The 22,477-nt window shown below is 43.7% G+C and overlaps 1 protein-coding gene across 1 annotated transcript in view; it reads left to right on the top strand.

The window, feature by feature from the left end:
- Nucleotides 1–5: 5 nt before the first annotated feature.
- IL6R (interleukin 6 receptor) overlaps nucleotides 6–22,477 on the top strand; it is an 89,836-nt gene continuing 67,364 nt past the window's right edge. Inside the window, exon 1 of the mRNA XM_081226272.1 lies at nucleotides 6–410. Coding sequence (XP_081082398.1) covers nucleotides 170–410 — 241 coding nt within the window. The 5' untranslated portion in view covers nucleotides 6–169. The remainder of the gene's footprint in view (nucleotides 411–22,477) is intronic.

The following is a 22,477-nucleotide window of genomic DNA, read 5'->3' as shown; positions in this document are numbered from 1 at the left end:
ACACCTTCTGGGATCTGAGTTTCAGCTGGAAGATGGGGCAGTGGGCGGGACTGAGGTGGATCACAGGGACTTTGTGTTCTGCTGATGGCTGGGTGCTTAGGACCTTGATTGTTTGCTTTTCCAAACACAAGCCAAACTCTCATTCCTAACACATACCGGATACGTGGGTATGTGTAGGGGAAAGGACCGGGTACATTTTTTTTTTTTTTTTTTTGCCGTACGCGGGCCTCTCACTGTTGTGGCCTCTCCCATTGCGGAGCACAGGCTCCGGACGCGCAGGCTCAGTGGCCATGGCTCACGGGCCCAGCCGCTCCACGGCATGTGGGATCCTCCCGGACCGGGGCACGAACCCGTGTCCCCTGCATCGACAGGCGGACTCTCAACCACTGCGCCACCAGGAAAGCCCCCAGGTAAATATTTTGATTTTTTTTTTTTTTTTTAACCACCACCCCATGACTTTTCCATTAGCACAGGCCTCATAGCCTCCCATCTTCCTGGCTTTTCACAGAAGTAAATATTAAAATATTAAGGAGCCTAAGTAGGGACTTCCCTGGTGGTCCACTGGTTGAGGTTCCACACTTCCAACTCAGGGATCCGTGGTCAGGGAACTAATATCCTGAATGCCGTGCAGCTAAAAAAAAAAAAAAAAAAAAAAGGTAGCCCAAGACTGCAGGAAGTGAATGTTAGCAGATAAGGTGTGCTTCTGTCTTTCAGGGAGGAAGACCTGTGAGGAAGCCAGGCGAGCTTGTGTCCTAGGAGAGCTCAGGGCTAGTGCTGGACTCTGATGCCCATCAACTCCCCCACCCCACCCTTTCGTCTTCTGACCTAGCCAGTCCTTTCTGTCATGGTGGCAGTCCTTCCTCTTCCTCCCTTTCTTCCTTCTCAAAAATAGAGATTTCTGGGAATTCCCTGGTGGTCCAGTGGTTAGGACTCCTCGGTCCCACTGCAGGGGGCCCGGGTTCAGTCCCTGGTCAGGGAACTAAGATCCTTCATGCCTCGCAGCGTGGCCAAAATAAATAAGTAAATAAAAATAAATAAATAAAATACAAATATCAGTGGTGCTTAAGCTTGGAGGAAAGACATGGAGATAAGATCAGTTTTCCTCTTGAGGAATAGTCCAGGGCAGGGATAGCCCACAGACCCCTGGGACACAAACTGGTACCTGCGTCCACACAGGAAGAACCTGTTCAGGTGCAAATCAGCCTTTTACCAGGCTCCTTCTGGGACCCTGAGCCTCAGGCAGCAAGTGGCATCTGGCCTCAATCCCCTCACCCCCAGGACAGAGAAACAGGCCTTAATCCCTTGAGGCTGGTTAGGCTCCCAACTTTCCTGTTCCTGCCACTTTTCACCCCGACCAAAGGGCTGCTGCCCCTCACCCTGTGACAGATCCTCAGGGTCCCCACTCCCCACCCCCCCACTGCTGACCTACAACAGAGGTTTCAGAGGACAGATGAAGTGCTATTCAAGCATGGAGAGAATGTTATCCCCCGCTTCTCAAATGAGCAGCTGAGGTCTCCCCATCACCCAGGATCCCATTATACATATCTGAGGGGCAGGGCCTGGGTTATTTTTACTCTCATTGCCTCTTCCAGATATCTTTTCTTCCATCTCTAGATGAGCATGAGTTGGAGTCTCCTGCCGCTCAGATAACCCATTTGTTCTTGATTTCCTACTTCCTTCCCTGCACTCACTGAGGACTTGGGCACCTGGCTTACTGTCTTCTGGTCCCTTCTCCTACCAGTACCCTAGTGCCTTCTTGGAATGTGTGTCTGAGAAATCTGTGTGATGCCCTCACTTTGTTCTCCTTTGGCCTCCTCATTTCTGAGGGCATTCACCTCCTCTCCACAAAACAGCGCACTCCCATGGGCGCCCCACTGCCATCGGGGGTGTCACCTCTGAAAGGTCACAATCCAGCATTTGTCTGTATCCTTCAGCTCCTCTGCCTTTCACCTATACTCCCAATACGTACTACAAACTCCTCCTCTTCTGGTCGTGCAGCTCCTTTGTGTGGGCTCTTACTTGCTTCGCATCCCAGCCCATAGCCTGTGGTCTGGTATTAACCACTCTGCCCAGCAACAGTCCGATTCTGGGTCAACATGCCGTGTCCCATGGTGAGCTGTCCATGTGAAAGGAGGAAGCCACGTGACCACGTTGAGTAGAGAAGCTGGGAATTCACAGACTCCTGCCTCAGCAGGCCTGTCACACAGTGAGGCAATGCTGTGCATCTCTGCTCACTTTCATTCTGCTTCCCCTCAATGACAATTCCTAACTTTCTTCTCTTTCCTCAACTCCTTCCCACCATCTCCCACCCTACCCTATGCAGATGGTTCTACCTCCTACTTCACAGAGGGAAATAACTTCTTCAGCTTTCCCCATCACCTACAAGTTTCACTCTGCAGAGGCAGGGCACACAGCCCCCATCCTCTCACCTTCCATGATCCCCCATCCATTGTCCTCTTTATCTTACCTTCCCCTTCCTTGCTCATGGTTCTTCCCTTTACCAAATAAGGATGCTCAGCTTTTCCCGCACTTCCCCCCTCCTCAGCCCTGTAAACTACTTAGTGATCTGTGTCCATGTCCTCGTCCTCTTCCTGCACTCCCTACCATCCGGCTCCTCCTTGACCCACCCCTCAAATGCTCTCACCAAAATCGCCTTTGACTTTAATGTGGCCAAGTCCCAGGTTTGATCTTACTTTCAATCTCTTAGTATTTGACTTTGTTGACTTATTTCCTTGAAACTCTGTCATCCATTGGCTTAAAAACAAAACAAGCAAACAAAACCCCTCTTGGTTTCACTTCTGCCTCTCTGGCTGCTCCTTCTCAGTCTCCTTTCCTGGAGCTCCTTCCTCTGCTCTTCCCCACCCCCACCATGGCACCATTTTGGCTCCGAGCTCTTCTGGTCAGTGCTAGGTCCTTGAACGGCCCCATCCAAACCCATGGTTTACATAAGATTTGGGAGCGTCACCATGGTTCACCTCCAGATTGGACTTCTCCCTGCTCATCCCCAAGCTGTAGGGCCTGTATTCAACTATCCACTGGACTTTTCTCCTTGGATGATCCACCAGCACCTCACACTCAACATGCCTCCAAATGAACATTATTCCCCCCAGCACCTGCTCCTCCTCCAGCATCCTCTGTTTCAGGGAATGACACGCTATCTTCCCAGTCACCAAAGCCAGACTCACAAGTCCTGGAGAAAACCCCATACATCTGCTCTGGTGCCACCATGTTCCATGTTGGATATTTCATCTTCCTTGATGTTTAGCATGAAATGAATTAAACTGCAATGTCCTGAGCCACTATTTCCCAGTGATTGTGACCAACCAAATTTCTGGCCCTAAGGGGGAGACATATAGGTTGAGATTCAAAACACAAAGACATTTTTTCTGCCAGAAAAGCTGGATAACACTACATTCCTTGGTGCTGCAGGAGATAATGGGGAGAGACCAGAGGACTCAGGTCAGATAGGCAGGCGGCTGCAGCTTCGCACCATTGCCACCCCCTCGAGCACAAAGGAGGGAGTCACTGATAAAGACCCAGGACTATGGACTGTGGTCTCTACTCAGGAGGGATCGGTTATTAGGAGATTCCCTGCACCAGCAGCTGGAGCTCTAGGGCTGAAGGGAGGAGCTGAATTCTCCCTCTTATCTCATTTCTCAGAACAAAGTTGGGAAGACTGCACCCAACTTTTTACATTGTATGGGGGAGAGTTTGGGTTTGGAGGGCTACCTCCTAAGGTCAGGGATGGGGGAGGCGATGGTTGCTCTGACTGTGTCCAGTGGAAGACACGGTGTCTGTTCCAGGCTTCAGTGCAGATGCTCCTCTGGGGCTTCATCCTCCTATCTCGAAGAACTGTGTCCTGATCCCAGTTAGAGACGCTGACCTCCTCTCTGACTCTCCCAAGACTTCTGGAAGCTTTCCAGTTCTCAGTGAGTTGCTGGGAGCTGTGCTGCAGAGGCAGCAGCTGAGCCAGCCAGGGAGGGTGTAGCCTTCATCTTGCTGAGTTGCAACAGGGAAGTCTTTCCCAAACATTTCCTAGGGCCTAGAATCCATCTAAAAAAAAAAAAAAAAAGTTATGGGGTGTTTTCCCTTAAGAAACGAGTGTTTCTGGACAAGAGCATGAGATTCCCCCTTGGCTAGGACAGCTTGAGGCTTGAGGTCTGTCTGGGCTGGAGTTTCCACAGAAATTTTCCATCTGCCCATGACTGCAGGATCTGGAGGCCCCAGCCACCCTGGGAAAGGTCAGTTCTCTGTCCCCCAGGGCCCAGCGGGGACTGGTGTGGGTCCAAGTACCAGGAAGAGGCGGAGAGGGTGCCCAGGTTTACTCAGGGCCTGCAGGAGGTGAGGAGGGGGTACGGGTGGAAGGAAAAGACCATGTCCTGCCCCACTCCCTCCGCAAGCCACTCTCTTGGCCCTGCTCGCCTCGTGGAGCCAGCCCAGTTGCCTCTCTTCCCTGATCACCCTTGGATGCAGCGCTTCTGTGGGAAACACCCGGGTGACAGGGCTCCAGGTTAGGAACCTGTTCCTAGCACAGGGAGAGATGCTGGAGGCATCTCACAGAGCGTGCCTCTGTTCCTCATAGCGGCCCTGGGCTCCCCTACCAGCACAGCGGGAGGAAGGCCAGCGGTTGCCCCTGCAGGGAAAGTGGCTTCTCCAACGCCTGGTGACTTGCGGGGTCAGAGCGGAAAATGCAAGAGCTTGGATCTTGGGGTTAGGTCTTTACTGGAGAGGAAGGGACGACTCCTAGAAACTCAGCAAGTCTGATCTGTGGGAGTGTTAATCCAAATTTTAGAAACAGACTGACTGAAATAAACAGGTGTTTATTTGAGGCTTGTTAGGACTGCAGCCTGGGAGACACAAATTCAAGAAGCACTTGGGACTTCCCTGATGGCGCAGTGGTTGAGAGTCCGCCTGCCGATGCAGGGGACATGGGTTCGTGCCCCGGTCCGGGAAGATCCCACATGCCGCGGAGCGGCTGGGCCCGTGAGCCATGGCCGCTGAGCCTGCGCATCCGGAGCCTGTGCTCTGCAACGGGAGAGGCCACAACAGTGAGAGGCCCGCATACCACAAAAAAAAAAAAAAAAAGAAGAAGCACTTGAATTGTGTTCTGCTGGACTACAAAGTGGGAGAGGTTTGTAAAGGCAGAAACTGCAAGGTTACAGTTAGTTACATGAGTTATCAAGAATTATAATCGAAGCTGGCAAGGACTAAGGGTGCTGGTTAAGTGAGGATTCGTTGGGGTCCAAGTGGTTGCATAGTTACAAGGGGAGACCACAAGGTTGCAGGTGGCAGGTGTTGCTCTGAATATGCTGGTGGTGTCCCTCAGTCTGGTAGAATTCAAAGAAAGCTCAAGTTCTCAGTGGTGCAGAGTCGTGTCTGACACCAGATCCTCAATGGCCTCCTCACTCCATTTTTAAATGCCTGAACTGTGATTACTCTTGTTGACAAAAAAATGTTGCCTGCCATTTCAGTAATCAATGAGTGTTGCCCACCATCAAGCCGTGGGCCACTGCAGCCAGCCCCAGCGGTGCACCCTGAAGGGAATTCAGGATGGAAAAAAAACAGGATGCTGGCCCTAGAGAGTTAAGATACATATCAAAGGAATAATTTCGGTGATCCCAGACTCTTGCACCTTTCCATACACAGAAAAGCACTCAAATCATTAACTTGAGATGTCTCTTTTTTTGTGATTAGCAGTAATCTTTTGACGTTTGACTACTGTTTTTTGTTTTGTTTTGTTTGTTTGTTTTGCAGTATGCAGGCCTCTCACTGTTGTGGCCTCTCCCGTTGCAGAGCACAGGCTCCGGACATGCAGGCCCAGCGGCCATGGGTCACGGGCCCAGCCGCTCTGGGGCATGTGGGATCCTCCTGGACCGGGGCACGAACCCGTGTCCCCTGCATCGGCAGGCGGACTCTCAACCACTGCGCCACCAGGAAAGCCCTCACTACTGTTTTTTTTTTGTTTGTTTTTCCCCAGCAAAAACTCCTACGTATCCTGGCTCCTTTGCCTCAGAGCTATATGAGAGGCTGTCTCCTGGTCTGTAGTTCTCAGTAAAACACAACTCGCAGCTTTTAAGTTGTGCTGTTTTTGTTTTTGTTGGTTTTTTTTTCAGTCGATACTCCTTTACAATTTCAATTTGTCATCAGGAGATACAAAGGATACAGGAAGCATGCAGGAGACCTTCATGGCCACCAGTGATGGCTGTTCTCTAGGTTTGCCCCAAGAAGAGGAAGAGACAGTCCTTGACTCTATCTCTGGAACTAGCATAGTGGAACAGGCCGACTTGTCCCAGCAGATTTTCTGCAATATCTCGGCCAGTGGTTCTTAATCTTATTGGCTCAGGGTCCGCTTAAAAGTTATGCAAGAAAACGTTCATGCGTCTTTACAGAGTGCATGTAGCTTAATGGGCTCCTCAGCTGTCCATCCAGGGATGCCTAAGGTAGGTCTGCTGGGTACATTTATGGGCCCCAGGGCAAGAAACAAATGGAGGCCCACATACTACTTGTCTGAGTACTGAGGCCTTAAGAGGTCAGGCTAACACACTGTTAAAGTGTGTTCTATCCTTCTACCTTGACAGATATATCTTCATAACAACTTGGAAGGCCAGGTTTGGATTTAGAACTTGCCACTCATGGCTCCAAGCCTCAGTCCGTGCCCTTTGCCTTCCTATTCCTCTCCCCTCCCTCCATTCTGCACTGTGAGGGGCCTTGCATGCACACAATGGACACCGCAGCTCACAAGTCCAAGCTCAATCTGCACACCTATGAACAGTGGTTCCTGGCCACCTACTGAGGCCAGGTGTGCACACTTGTAGAGGGGTCTGCCCACCTGAGGATGCCCCAGGCAGAGGCCTGCAGAGACCCTGGAGGAAATGGGCTCAGGCTATTTGGGCAGAAAATGCCAGAGTCTAAAATAAAACAGTGCTTCTGGTGAATGGCTAGCTTTTTAAGTTTCCAATCTGGGATGAACTATTACTTTTATAAAATACAATGTAGGGGCTTCCCTGGTGGCGCAGTGGTTGAGAGTCCGCCTGCAGATGCAGGGGACACGGGTTCGTGCCCCGGTCCAGGAAGATCCCACATGCTGCAGAGTGGCTGGGCCCGTGAACCATGGCTGCTGAGCCTGCGCATCCGGAGCCTGTGCTCTGCAACGGGAGAGGCCATGACAGTGAGAGGCCCGCGTACAGCAAAAAATAAAATAAAATAAAAAAATAAAAAATAAATAAATATATTTGAAAAAAAAAAAAAAAAAAAAAAAAAAATACAATGTAATTTTACTAGCATTAGCACTAGCAACACAATGTATTATATTAACATTACTGGAAAATGGAGGATGATCAGGAGCTTGGAAGTGGTAGAAAGTCAAATTGTGATAAAAATTTCTAAATGCTTGCTTTCAATTCCTATATTTAGTGTGTGTTGTGGACCAGTAACAAGAAGTTTGCTGACTGGTAGTGGTTAGAGAACCACTTTGAGTAGCCCCGGTCTAGAAGGAGTCAATGTGGGCTCCAGAAAAGCCAGTCCCTAGGGTGGGGAGGCCAGAGGAAGGCCCATGGTGGTGGTGGTGAGAGGGTGCTCTAGATGAACCCAGAACAGTAGCCTTTCTTGCCTGAGTCTAAGAGTGGTATAAGGAGAATATCTGCTTTGGGGATATAGACCCTTGAACTGTGTGGAATTCTAGCATAATTTATCCAGAAGTCCAAAACTCCTTATGCTGTATCATGGCACTAGGCTTCTACTTGGCCAGTGGCCAAGGATAGACAAGAGAATCAAAGACAGATTACATATTCATAAATAAGAAAATCTGTTCTATAACAGAAGAGCTTGACTATTAAAAATAACTATCCATATAATAAATACTACGAAGGCATGAAGGGCTTGCTGATTTTTTTTTTTTGGCTTGTCCTAGCTGGAGTTGCTATGGTGTCACCTGGCAGCCACAGCTGATTACTCATTCTGTATCCATCAATCCATCATTCCTTTTTCTTTCTCTCTTTTCTTTTCTTTTTTTTGTATCCATAATTTCTTGACTCTTTGGTTGTGCAAACATGGGCTCTAATCACTGTGTGCTGGTTTCCTTCATTCTTTCCTCCTAGCATTACTGTCGTCTGTAATACAGTTTTTACTTGACCTACTGAAATCATCACACAGTGACATAAGAACCCAGAGAGAAGAGTGGAGGGCAGAAAAGGCTGGTGGGATGAGATGTGAGGTGGAATGGCCACCAACATGAATGACTGGGACTTTCCTATTGATGGACCAGGGCAATGACTGAGGCTCTGCAGGGCTTCCAGAGGTAGTAAGGGGAATGCTGAAAAGAAGGTTCCTGCAGCTGCAGGTTGGCCTCTGCTCACAGAGTCTGCATTGTCACCAACTGGGTCATCTAGGGAGAGGAGCTGTTGCAGGCATTGCAGAGTAAAAAGAGATAAAAATATCCTCACCTTGGCCAGATCAAGAGTCTTCATTTGTAGGTGTGCTCATTGGGAAGAGAAAGGGGAAGGAGATAGGCTTACAGATACAGGGTTATTTTCCTTTGGAACAAACAGCCACTCCTGGATCTTGCAAGCCACATAGTGTGGCTAATTAAATAATTAATTAATTAAAAATAATAATTTATTTTTATTTTTTTAAACAGCTTTATTGGAGTATAATTGCTTCACAATGGTGTGTTAATTTCTGCTTTATAACAAAGTGAATCAGGTATACATATACATATATCCCCATATCTCCTCCATCTTGCGTCTCCCTCCCACTCTCCCTATCCCACTCCTCTAAGTGGTCACAAAGCACAAAGCTGATCTCCCTGTGCTATGTGGCTGCTTCCCACTAGCTATCTAAAAAATAATAATTTAAATTAATTATTTAAATGTGCTATCCCTTTAAGAAAATTTTAGACATTTGCTGAAGGTAAAACTGAAGGGGAAAATGCTAGCTTTGAATTAAATAAATGGCTGGTTGCTAGATTACAAGATAAGAAGAAAAGAATTCAAACTGATGTCAAGTTAGCAAATAAAAAGAGAGAGAGAGAGAGAGGACTGAAATAAATAAAATTATAAGTGAAAGAAGAGGCATTGCAACTGAAACCACAGAAATACAAAGGATCATAAGGGACTACTATGAACAAATACATACCAACAAATAGGACAACCTAGAAGCAATGCATAAATTCCTAGAATTATACAAGCTATCAAGACTGAATCATGAAGAAATGGAAAGTCTGAACAGACTAATCACAAATAAGGAGATTGAATCAGTAATCGAAACTTCCTAACAAGAAACGGTCAGATAGTTTCACTGGTGAATTCTACCAAACATTTAAAGAAGTAATGCCAGCCCTTCTCAAAGTTCCAAAAAATTGAAGAGGAGGAAACACTCCCAAACTCATTTGATGAGGCCAGAATTACCCTGATACCAAAGCCAGATAAGGACATCACAAGAAAAGAAAACTATAGGCAAATATACCTGATGAATATAGATGCAAAAATTTGCAACCAAATACTAGCAAAATGAATTCAATAGCACACTAAATGGATCATACACCATGACCAATGCACAGTGTTATAAAAATTTGCATGATTAAAAAGCCCATTAAAAACGCAAGATAGGGACTTCCCTGGCCATCCAGTGGTTAAGATTACACTTTGACTGCAGGGGGCGTGGGTTCAATCCCTGGTCAGGGAACTAAGATCCCGCATGAAGCACAGCCTGGCCAAAAAAATAGGTAAATATTTAAAAATAAAGCACAAGATAGACCAATGTGTTTTAATGTACAAAAAGAATGTGAACATTTTGGGGTTCCCTGGTGGCGCAGTGGTTAAGAATCCACCTGCCAATGCAGGGGACACAGGTTCGAGCCCTGGTCTCGGAAGATCCCTCATGCCGCAGAGCAACTAAGCCTGCGAGCCACAACTACTGAGCACGTGTGCCACAACTGAAGCTCACGTGTCTAGAGCCCATGCTCCGCAACAAGACAAGCCACCACAATGAGAAGCCCGCTCACTGCAACCAAGAGCAGCCCCTGCTCGCCACAACTGGAGAAAGCCTACACCCAGCAACGAAGACCCAACACAGCCAAAAATAAATAAATTTATTTTAAAAAAAAGGAATATCCACAATTATCTGAAGAGGCTATTAAAATACTCTATTTTCCAACTACATATTTGCAAATGCCAAACTTTCTTTTTCACAGGCACACCTTGTTTTATTGTGCTTCACTTTATCGTGCTTTATTGTAGATATTACATTTTTTTTTTTGCAAATTGAAGGTTTGTGGCAACCCTGCATTGTCAGATAATGGTTAACATTTTTTTTTAGCAATAAAGTATTTTTAAACTAAGGTATGTATATTTTTTTCAGACAATGCTATTGCACGCTTAATAGACTACAGTGTAGTGTAAACACATAACTTTTTTTTTTTTTTTTTTTGCGGTATGCGGGCCTCTCACTGTTGTGGCCTCTCCCGTTGCGGAGCACAGGCTCCGGATGCGCAGGCTCAGCGGCCATGGCTCACGGGCCCAGCCGCTCCGCGGCATATGGGATCCTCCCGGACCGGGGCACGAACCCGTATCCCCTGCATCGGCAGGCGGACTCTCAACCACTGCGCCACCAGGGAGGCCCAACACATAACTTTTTATATGTACTGGGAAACCGAAAAATTTTGTGTGACTTGCTTTATTGTGATGTTCACTGTATTGCAGTCTGTACTGAACCCACAATACCTCCGAGGTCTGCCTGTACTTATTAAATCACAATATCCCATTTCCCTCTCCCTCTATCCCCTGGCAACCACCATTCTACTCTCTGTTTCTATGAATTTCACTACTTTAGATACCTCATGTAAATGCAATTTTACAATATTTATATTTTTTATGACTGACACTTCATTTAGCATAATGTCTTCAAGGTTCATTTGCATTGTGGCTTGTATCAGTATTTCCCTGTTTAAAGGCCAAATAATATTCCACTGTATGTATATGTTTCTCTAGTTATCCATTGATGGACATTTGGGTTGTTTCCACCTCTTGTCTATTATAAGTAGTGCTACAATGAACATGGGTGTGCAAATATCTCTTCAATGTCCTGCTTTCAGTTCTTTTGGGTATATACCCAGAGGTGGGATTGATTTTTTTGAGAAACCTTCATATTGTTTCCCAGAGTGGCTGCACCATTTTACTTTCTCACCTACAGTGCACAAGGGTTCCAATTCTCCATATCCTCAACAAAACTTATTTTGTGAGGTTTGGGTTTTGTTTGTTTGTTTTTGGTAGCAGCCATCCAATGGGTGTGCAAATTTTCTGTATATACTTCAACTAAAATATCATGTAACAGATTGGAGACAGAAGCTGACATGAGAATCAAGTTGTCTTTTTTTTTTTTTTGCGGTATGCGGGCCTCTCACTGCTGTGGCCTCTCCCGTTGTGGAGCACAGGCTCCGGACGCGCAGGCTCAGCGGCCATGGCTCACGGGCCCAGCCGCTCCGCGGCATGTGGGATCTTCCAGGACTGGGGCACGAACCCATGTTCCCTGCATCGGCAGACAGACTCTCAACCACTGCGCCACCAGGGAAGCCCTCAAGCTGTCTTTTATAAGACAGAATTAAAATAAAAGTAAAAAATGTAAAACAATGCCACTCTTATTTCTGTTTCATTTTTTGAACAAACAAACAACAGCAACAAATAAAAACCTAAATAAAATATATGTTATTTGTAATGGTCTAATTTGTTATTATTTTAGAATGAATTAAAGTATACATAGTTTTAAATTCCCAATTTTAATTTCTAATATGGTAAATATTGTTACATATTATCCACATAAAGAAAAGCTCTTTGAGGTCCTCAATTACTTTGTAAATTGTGGTAAAATAGATTAGCATAAAACTTGCTGTTGTAACCACTTAAAAACGTACAATTCAGTGGCGTTAAGTATGTTCATAATGTTGTTCAACCATTACCACTATTTAGTTCCAGAACCTATTCATCACCCCAAATGGAAACCTTGTGCCATTAAGCAGTCGCTCTTATTTCCCCACCCGCCACAGCCCTTGACAGCCACTAATCTGCTCTCTATTTTCGATGAATTTGCATATTCTGGGTATTTCATATAAATGGAAACATATAACATATAGCCTTTTGCGTCTCTGACTTCTTTCACGCAGCATTACGTTTTCAATTTTCATCCATGTTGTAGCATGTATTATTACTTGATTCCTTTTTTTGGCCAAATAATATGTCATTGTGTGAATATACCACATTTTGTTTATCCATTCATCTGTTGATAAACATTTGGGCTGTTTCCACCTTTTGGCTATTGTGAATAGGGCTGCTGTGAACCTTTGTGTGCAAGTTTTTTGTTTGAACACAAAGAATGGTGTTTTCCATTCTTTTGCGCATATACTAAGAGTGAAACTGCTGGTCATACTGGCAATTCAATGTTTAACTTACCAAGGAACTGTCAAACTATTTTCCATGGTGTCTGAACCATTTTACATTCAGCAGTGTATGAGTGTACAAGTTTCTCCACATTTTTTCCAATACTTATTTTCCCCTTTAAAATTCTTTCTTATTAGGGCCATTCATTTTGAGGGTATATATCATTGTGGTTTTGTTTTGTTTTGCTTTTTTAAATATTTATTTATTTGGCTGCATCGAGTCATATTTGCAGCACACAGGATCTTCGTTGCGGCATGCAGGATCTTTGTTGCAGCATGCGGAATCTTTCCTTGCAGCTCATGGGCTTCTCTAGTTGTGTTGCGCAGGCTCATTAGTTACAGAGTGCAGGCTTAATTGCCTCACAGCATGTGGGATCTTAGTTCCCCAACCAGGGATTGAACCCACATCCCCTGCATTGAAAGGCAGATTCCTAACCACTGGACCACCAGGGAAGTCCCTCATTGTGATTTTGATTTGCATTTTCCTACTGACTAATGACATTGAGCATCTTTTCATGTGCTTCTTGGCCATTTGTATAGCTCTTCTGGGGAACTATCTATTCAAGTCTTTGCTTTTTTTTTTTTTTTGCTTTGTTTTGTTTTTTGTTTTTGAGTTTTAAGAGTTCTTTATGTATTCTGGACCCTTATCACATATATGATTTACAAATATTTTCTCCCATTCTGTGGATTATTTTTTCACTCTCTTGATAGTATCCTTTGAAACATAAAAGCTTTTTTAAAATTATGTATTTTATTTTATTTTATTTTTTTTAACATAAAAGCTTTTAATTCAGTTTTTTTGTTAATTAATTTATTTTTGGCTGCATTGGGTCTTTGTTGCTGTGTGCAGGCTTTCTCTAGTTGTGGTGAGTGGGGGCTACTCTTCATTGTGGTGCGCGGGCTTCTCATTGCAGTGGCTTCTCTTGTTGTGGAGCACGGGCTCTAGGCATGTTGCCTTCAGTAGTTGTGGCTCACGGGCTCAGTATGTGTGGCTTGTGGGCTCTAGAGAGCAGGCTGTGTAGTTGTGGCACACGGGCTTAGTTGCTCTGCAGCATATGGGATCTCCTGGAACAGGGCTCGAACCCATGTCTCCTGCATTGGCAGGCAGATTCTTAACCACTGCGCCACCAGGGAAGCCCAAAACTTTTAATTTTGATGAAGTCCAGCTTATCTATTTTTTCTTTTGTTGCTTGAAGTTTTGGTAACATAATTTACAAACCAACACCAAATCCAAGGTCATGAATATTTACCCCTATGCTTTCTCCTAAGAGTTTAAAAATTTTTTTTAAATAGTTTTACCTCTTAAATTTAGGTCTGTGATCCATTTTGAGTTATCTTTGCTATGCAGTGTGAGATAAGAGTCCAACTTCATTCTTTTACATGTGGATGTCCAGTTGTGTTCTTAATAATTTTTGAGAGTATAAAGGGATCTTTCAACCAAAAATTTAAAAAATTTCTGGTCTAAAGTATCCAACCAAAATAGTAAAAGAATGTATAACTAAGAATTGAACAGAAGGGAAAATTAATTCATCCAAAGAAGTCAGAGTGACAGGAAAATAAAAATAGAAAAGATGAAATAAATATAAAACAAATGATAAGATGGTAAGATTTAAATCCAAATATATTAGTAATTCAATTACTGTAAAGAACAAAATTCCCTAATTAAAAGACAAAGACTGTTGAATTGCATAAAAAAAAAAACCTCAACTGTATGCTGCTTACAGGAGACACGCGTTAATTATAAGGATACAGAAAGGTTAAAAGTAAAAGGAAGGGGCTTCCCTGGTGGTGCAGTGGTTGAGAGTCCGTCTGCCGATGCAGGGGACATGGGTTCGTGCCCCGGTCTGGGAGGATCCCACATGCCGCGGAGCAGCTGGGCCCATGAGCCATGGCCGCTAAGCCTGTGCGTCTGGAGCCTGTGCTCTGCAACGGGAGAGGCCACAACAGTGAGAGGCCCACGTACCGCAAAAAAAAAAAAAAAAAAGTAAAAGGAAGGAAGAGGTATATAATGCAAATGGTATCTAAAAGATAGCTGGCAGGCTACAGGTCTATCAAGCAAAGTAGATTTTAATATAAGAGGTATTACTAGAAATAAAGAGGAAAGTTTCAAAAGGATAAAAAGACCAGAAAGATATGATAATTCTAAATTATATGTACTTAATAACATAGCTTAAAAATATACAAAGCAAAAAAGGACAGAACTAAAAGGAGAAAAAAGACATATCCACAATCATAGCAGGAGATTTTAACACATTTCTCTCAGTAATTGATAGAATAAGGAGATTAAAAACATAAATAAAGATATAAAAATGTGAAAAATACAATTAAGAAAATTGATTGAATGTGACATATAAACTACTGCCACCCATGATTGCAAAGTTTACATTGTTTTCAAGAGCACATGGAACACTGAACAAAATTTTTCCTGTTTTTGGCTGCGTTGGGTCTTTGTTGCTGCTTGCGGGCTTCCTCTAGTTGCGGCGAGTAAGGGCTACTCTTCGTTGCAGTCCGCGGGCTTCTCACTGCGGTGGCTTCTCTTGTTATGGAGCACAGGCTCTAGGCGCTCGGGCTTCAGTAGGTGCAGCACGCAGTTTCAGTAGTTGTGGCTTGCAGGCTGTAATTGTGGTGCACGAGCTTTGTTGTTCCATTGCATGTGGGATCTTCCCAGACCAGGGATCGAACCGTGTCCCCTGCGTTGGCAGGCAGATTCTATTTTTTTAAAATTAATGAATTTATTTTTGGCTGCGTTGGGTCTTCGTTGTTGCACTCGGGCTTTTTCTAGTTGCAGCGAGCAGGGGCTACTCTTCATTGTGGTGTGCGGGCTTCTCATTGTGGTGGCTTCTCTTGTTGCAGAGCATGGGCTCTAGGCGCACGGGCTTCAGTAGTTGCGGCACGCGGGCTTAGTTGCTTCGCGGCATGTGGGATCTTCCTGGACCAGGGCTCGAACTCGAGTCTCTTGCATTGGCAGGAGGATTCTTAACTACTGCACCACCAGAGAGGCCTGGCAAGCAGATTCTTAACCACTGTGCTACCAGGGAAGTTTCAACACTGAACAAAACAGACCATGTATCAGATCATAAAATAAGTCTCAACATATTTTAAAGGATTAACATGATACAGAAAAGTTCTCTTACCACAATGGACTTAATGTAGATAGTAACACTGTAGTAAAAAGATAAGTAGAAATCTACAAATGGCTGGAAATTAGGTAATACACTTCTTAGTAACCCATGAACAAAAAGAAGAAGTCACAACAACGAGAAAGTAGTTTGAACTGAATGACATTAAAACTATAACATACCAAAACTTAGGGAATGCAGCTATACCCAGTCTCAGAGAGAAAGTTATATCTTTAAGTGCATATATTAGAAAAGAGGAAAGGCTGAAAATCAATGATATAATAATCAATTTTCAAGATCCGGAAAAAACCCCCAGCACATTAAACCCAAAGAGAGTAGGAGGAAGGAAATAAATTTAAGAACAGAAATTAATGAAATAGAAAACAAACATATAATAGTATGAACCAACAAAGCAAGAGCTGTTTTTTTGAAAGAACTAATACAATTGATGACCTCCCTGGCAAAACAGATAAACTTTTTTTAAAAAAGGCACAAATTGGGACTTCCCTGGTGGCACAGTGAATAAGACTCTGTATTCCCAATGCAGGGGGCCTGGGGTCAGGGAACTACATCCCATATGCATGTATGTTGCAAGAAAGAGTTTGCATGCCACAACTAAGGAGCCGGCGAGCCTCAACTAAGGAGCCCACCTGCTGCAACTAAGACCCAGTGCAACAAAATTTTAAAAAATAAATAAATTAAAAAAATATAAAAGGCACACATTACCAATATCAATAATGAAAAGAGAGATATCACAATAAACATTAAAGAGGTAATAAGGGGGTAATTCCCTCTAGGTCCAGTGGTTAGGACTCTGTGCTTTCACTGCCGAGGGCCTGGGTTTGATCCCTGGTAGGGGAACTAGGATCCCACAAGCTGTGAGGCCAGAAAAAAAAAAAAAAGATAATAAGAGGATACTGTGAACAATTCTACATAAATAAACATGAAATTTCCAATGAAATAGTCAAATTCCATGAAGAATACTTTTCAAAACAGAAACAAGTAGAAAATCTGAGTCTGAAGATTCTGTATGTGTTAAAGAATTTGTATCTAAAAATTAAAGATCTTTCAACAAAGAGAACTCCAGGTCCAGGTGGCTTCACTGGTGAATTCCAATGAACACCAAAGCAAAAAGTAAAAACATTCTTCTGATTCATTTTGTGAGATCACCATAACCTTGATAACAAAAACTGATAAGAACATTAATAAAAAATATGTAGGCTAATCTTTCTTATGAATATAAATACAAAAAATCCTAAATAATACATAGCAAATTGATTCTAACTATATATAAAAAACTTATTACATCACAACTTATTCTAGGAAAGCAAGACTGGTGTAAGAGTTGAAAATTTATCAATGTAATTTCATATTAACAGAGTAAGTGAGAAAAACACATGGCTATCTCAATAGATACAGAAAAAGTGCCTGATAAAATTCTATACAATTCATAATAAAACCTCTTAGAAAACTAGACATAAAAGGAAACTTCCTTACTCTGATGAAGAGTATAGTAAAATCTACATCTTACGTCATGACTTGATAGTGAAATATTGAAAGCTTTCCTCCCGAGACTGAGAATGAGACAAAGTTATCCACTATCATCACTTCCAGTCAATATTGTTCTGAAGGCTCTAGTCAATGTAATAGGCAAGAAAAAGAAATAAAAATGGCAAGTATTGGAAAGAAAGAAAGAAAGAAAGAAAGAAAGAAAGAAAGAAAGAAAGAAAGAAAGAGAGAGAGAGAAAGAAAGAAAGAAAGAAAGAAAGAAAGAAAGAAAAGAAAGAAAAGAAAGAAAGAAAGGAAGGAAGAAATCATTGTTGCAGATAACATGATTGTGTACATAGAAAACCCAAAAGAATCTATAGATAAATTATTACCATTAATAAATGAATTAGGAAGATTATGGATACAAGGTCAAATAAAAATTGATTGCATTTCTATATACATCAACAATAACATATTCTTTTAAATAAATAGTGCTGGAACAATTGAATGTATATGGAAAAAGTAAATATTGACCCTTACACCCATACACAAAAAAATTAATTCAAAATGAATCATAGGCCAAAGTATAAAAGGTAAGACAATAAAGCTTCTAGAAGAAAACAAAGAAGGCTATTTTTATGACCTTGAAGTAGAGAGAAAGTTAAGACATAAAACATACTAACTTAATACTTAAATACTAAAGTATTAAGTAAAGCTAAATATACGCCTACTCTGTGACTAGAAAATTCACTCCTAGGTGAGAGAAATATGGGCATATGTTATCAAAAGACATGTACAAGAATGTCCACAGCAACATTATTCACAATAGCCAAAAAGTCAAAAGAGTCTAAGTGTCTAACAAGAGAATGGATAAACAAATTGTACATTCATACAATGAGATACTACATGGCAATAGAAAGGATGAACTAGGGCTACACACAACAACACGGCTTAATCTCAGAGACATTATGTTGAGTAAAATAAGCCAGACACAAAGGATAACATTATATATGACTTCATTTATGCCCAAATCAAGAAGAAGCAGAACCAGCAATAGTCATTCTCGCAATAGTGGTTACTCGTGTGGTGCTGGGGTTGGGGAAGAACCTTCAGGGATGCTAGGAATATTCTATATCTTGGTCTGGGTGAAGTTTTCATGAATGTATACATATGCAAAAATTCATTGAACTATGCGCTTAAGGTCTACACTTAGTGTACCTCATGGCTATGTATAATATATTTCAATTTGAAAAGTATTTCAAAAAAGAAAAATACCATTTATAATAAGCTTCCAAAACAAATATCTAGAAATAACCCTAATCAGTGAACCATCCATGTGATCACATCTGAAACCTCCCTAGTGCTCTGCTGCTCCAGACACTACCCCCACTTCCCCAAAGGTAACCTCTATCCTCACCCCCAGCACCATGGATCAGTTTTGCCTGTTTTTACACTTTATATAAATTGAATCAGGCAGCCTGATATTTTGTGTCTTTTACATTCATGAGATTCATCCATCACGTGCTGTACAAAAACAGTCAGTGGGCCTGATGTGGCCCAAAGGCTAGGGTTTGCTGACCCTGAGCTGGAGTATCAGAAAAGTCTAAATAGCCATGAATGGGCTTCACCTCAGCTGTCCTGCCATCCTTTGGGCGATGGTGGTGCCAGGGGACAATGCTCCAAGGATTGCTCTGGCGCTATCTTTTCCCAAGTCTCACATCTGCATTCAACATGATCCAGAGCAGGAGGGAGGAAGTGTCTCCTTTGCTATCCATCATGTCTGTCCTCAAACTGAACCCGGGGAATGCTGTGCAGTGTGTGTGTGTGTGTGTGTGTGTGTGTGTAATGTGGGGTGTTCTAAGTGTGAGGCCCAGGGCAGGAGCCCCACTTACTGATGTCAAGTCAATGTTCTTGAATGCAAGAGCACTGTTTATTGAGGCTGTAGCCCAGACAGCAAGGAGAAAGAGGCCAGAGATGAGGCAAGACATAAAAGCAGAGGTGGCTTCTGGAGAACCCTTTCCTTGGCTGAGGCATTTCAGCCTGATACTGGGAATAAGCCATAGCCCATGAGGGGTGTAAAGGGGAGGAGAGCCTGCCCCACTCCAACTCAACTGGAGTGAGGCTTTTTGGGTCCTTCTCACACTGCCCTTTCCTATGGTTCAAAGATAACAATAGGACTAACTTCCAGTGTATTCATTTCTCATGTTATTCATTGAATTTAGAGTTCCTCTCCTCTAATCCCCTCCTCTCCATCACCTTGGGAAGGGTGGAGATCCAGGAAAGGGATGGGGTGTGGTGCCTGGAGGCTGAAGTGTACATCTTGATTGTTTAACTTGGGGACCCTGAGGGCAGAGGGCTGGAGGGTGGGGAGGGGAAAGGAAGGCACTGGAAAGTCCCGTGAGCCTGGCAGGTCACAGATCACAAAGCCCGTCTAGAGGAGAGAGCCTGATTCTAAAAGCAAGGAGGAAACGATAGGCAGTTCCTCACTAGTTTGTAGCAGCAGAGCTGCAGGCATTTCTGTACATGGGTAGGTGTAGACCTCTTCTTCCAGATGGAGCAGTCGTCTCCCCGTGCTCAGAATCTACACTGCTGCTTTCTCCTCCTGCAGATCCCACAGCCTGTTCTGTTTTTAGCCACATTTTTGTGTGCAGCTCCAAACTCTGACAGCTTTATTGAAAACACCCTTATTTTACCCGCCCCCCCCCCAGTTGGTTTGTATTTTGGCTGGGTATAGAATTCTAGGTTAGAGATACTTTCCTATCACAATTTTGAAAGCACTGCTCCATTGCCTTCTTTCTTCTAGTGTTGCTATGGAGACCAAGCCATTCTGATTCCTGTTCCTATCAGTCTGGATTCAATCAGGAGACAGGAACACACAGTGATTTACACAGGGAAGTTTACTATAAAAAAGTATTAGGGCTTCCCTGGTGGCGCAGTGGTTGAGAGTCCGCCTGCCGATGCAGGGGACATGGGTTCGTGCCCCGGTCTGGGAAGATCCCACGTGCCGCGGAGAGGCTGGGCCCGTGAGCCATGGCCGCTGTGCTCTGCAACGGGAGAGGCCACAGCAGTGAGAGGCCCACGTACCGCAAAAAAAAAAAAAAAAAGTATTAAAGTGGGAATTCCCTGGTGATCCAGTGGTTAGGACTTGGTGTTTTCACTGCTGAGGGCACGGGTTCAGTCCCTGATCTCACAAGCCATGCAGTGTGGCCAAAAAAAAAAAAAAAAAGTGTTAAAGTATGACAAAAGAATGATTATAAGATGTAAGAGAACTCTATGGTATCTGAGGGCTGAGGGAGATATCCAAGGAAGAATACATTTGGAAGGGATCTCTCCCTGAGGCAGGGGTTCAGACCTAACTGGAGAAAGTATAGTTGCAGCCCAGTGGATAGCAGAGAAGGGTGTTGGTTTGCTTGGCAGGCAGGAAGCAACCCTTCAGGGCATAGGTGAGCCACAGCTGGTAGTCTGGCATACAAAGAGGGTGGGAGCACTGGTGCAGTAGGCCTGCAGTGCACAGAGTCCATATGTGAAAGGTCACAGCATCGGGAGGACAGTGGGGCATGTGGCTGGGGCAGAGCAACCCAGGGTGTCCTTCCCTCCCACCTCTGACCAATGGTGCAGCTGCTGGACCCAGCAGGAAAAGCCCCTTCCTCTTGCAATGTCCCTCCAGCACCTTCTACCTAGAAAGCTTAATAGCGAGCAACAGCTTGCTCGCTGTGAGAGATGCTTAAAAGAATCCCCCACAACGCAGCCAAAAATAAATAAATAAATCGATTGATTAACTGGTAAAAAGAGAATCCCATCCATCATCACGGAGAAGGTATTATAAGGCAGATCTGGAGCTGAGAAACAGTACATTGGTTACTGGCACATTGATTCTTTGTGGTGATTATTTTTCCTCTCTTGCTGAAAGTTTGTAAAAGTCTTTCTTTGTCTTCAGTGTTTCCTTGGTGTGGGTCTAGTTTCATTCCTTGTTTTAGACACTCAGCTGGCTCTTTCAGTCCAAGAACTCATGTCTTTTAGTTCTGAGAAATCTTGAATTATTCAAATTATTTTTTCCTCTCTATTTTCTCTTTTCTCTCTTATTATTCAAATAGTGTACTTCTTGGACTGTTTTTCTCATTTTCTTATCTCTTCCTTTTATACTCTATTGCTTTGGGTTTTTTTGGCTATAGTTTCTGGAACATTTCTTTAACTTTATCTTTCAACTCTTCTACTGAGTTTTTAATTTCTGCTGTCTGTTTTTAATTTTCAAAGAGCTCTTTTTTGATCCTTGAACAGTTTTTCCTCTTTTTAAATAGCATTTCATTTTTGTTTCATGGACATAATATCTTTCAGTGTCTCTCTGCGAATATCAGTGATACTTTTTAAAAAGTCTTCTTCCTGCACAGACTCTGTTTCAACAAGTTGCTTTTCATTCTGTTTTTTTGTTTGTTGGTATCTTCTATGCTGAAGGTTTTTACTCAGGTGTCTGTTAATCCTAGACAGTCTGATTATTTCTGAGAGGCAAACTGTATCAGTCAGGTCCCAGCAGTAAACATAGTTTCACTCAAACTAGGGTAATTTCAGGAGGGTTTATTTGCAAAATGGCTGTTTACAAAGGCAGAGCGGAGGAGCTGCATCTGTGGTGGAGAGACACATGGAGGCCAAGGTGACATCAGAGAAGAACAGAAGGGCAAACGGCCCAACCTCGCCTTCCTCCCTCCCTCCTGTTTACTTCCTGGCTTCCACGTTGGTCAAACCAACCAGAAGTTGGAGGGTGCGGGAGCCTGCTCATCTTCCATACCTGGGAGCGTCCCCCAACAGAGGGCAGGGCGGGGGAGCAGATGGGAAATATCTGACACAGGAAACGAAATGCTGACCGGAAGCTCTGTAGGGGGGTATCTGAGTGGGACTGTTTGCTGAGAAAATTCCCAAATGTCTGAATCTTTAGGTCTTTCCTCTCAGGCTCCTCAGATTTCCCGGAGAAGAATCTAGTAGTCGCCTTCCGGGGGGAACACTGGTCTGGCCCCCCCGTATTCTGGTTGCTGAAAGAAGCAGAGGGCTGTGGGCCTCGGCATGTAGCATTCAGCATACACACAGCCAATCCTCTTCTTCTAGAAACCTCGCCTATGCTCTCAAATGTGCCTGGTGTCCCCCAGTTCAGAGGTCCTGTTTTGCCCTGTTTAGAGAATAAACCTGCAGATTTCTGTGGGAGTGAAAGGGAGACAGTTACCCCATAATAGAAGGTAGAAGAGGGAGATCGAGAGAGCTGCCTCTTAGATAGCTTTCAACCACCCCTCACTATCCACACACACACACACACACACACACACACACACACTCAGTTTCAGAGGTCCTTGGAACTGTCAGCTCATGAGTCTTTTGAGGATTTAGTGGAATAAATTGTCTTTCCCTGCTGGCAGTTTAGGATTTGGCTTTCTCAAGTTGGCTAAGTCAGTTACCA

This window comes from Mesoplodon bidens, assembly GCF_964165515.1.
Source record: "Mesoplodon bidens genome assembly, chromosome: 2".
In the NCBI taxonomy this organism is placed as follows: Eukaryota; Metazoa; Chordata; class Mammalia; order Artiodactyla; family Ziphiidae; genus Mesoplodon; species Mesoplodon bidens.
Note: the sequence above shows the minus strand (reverse complement) of the source record. Positions and strands in the feature narration are given on the sequence as shown.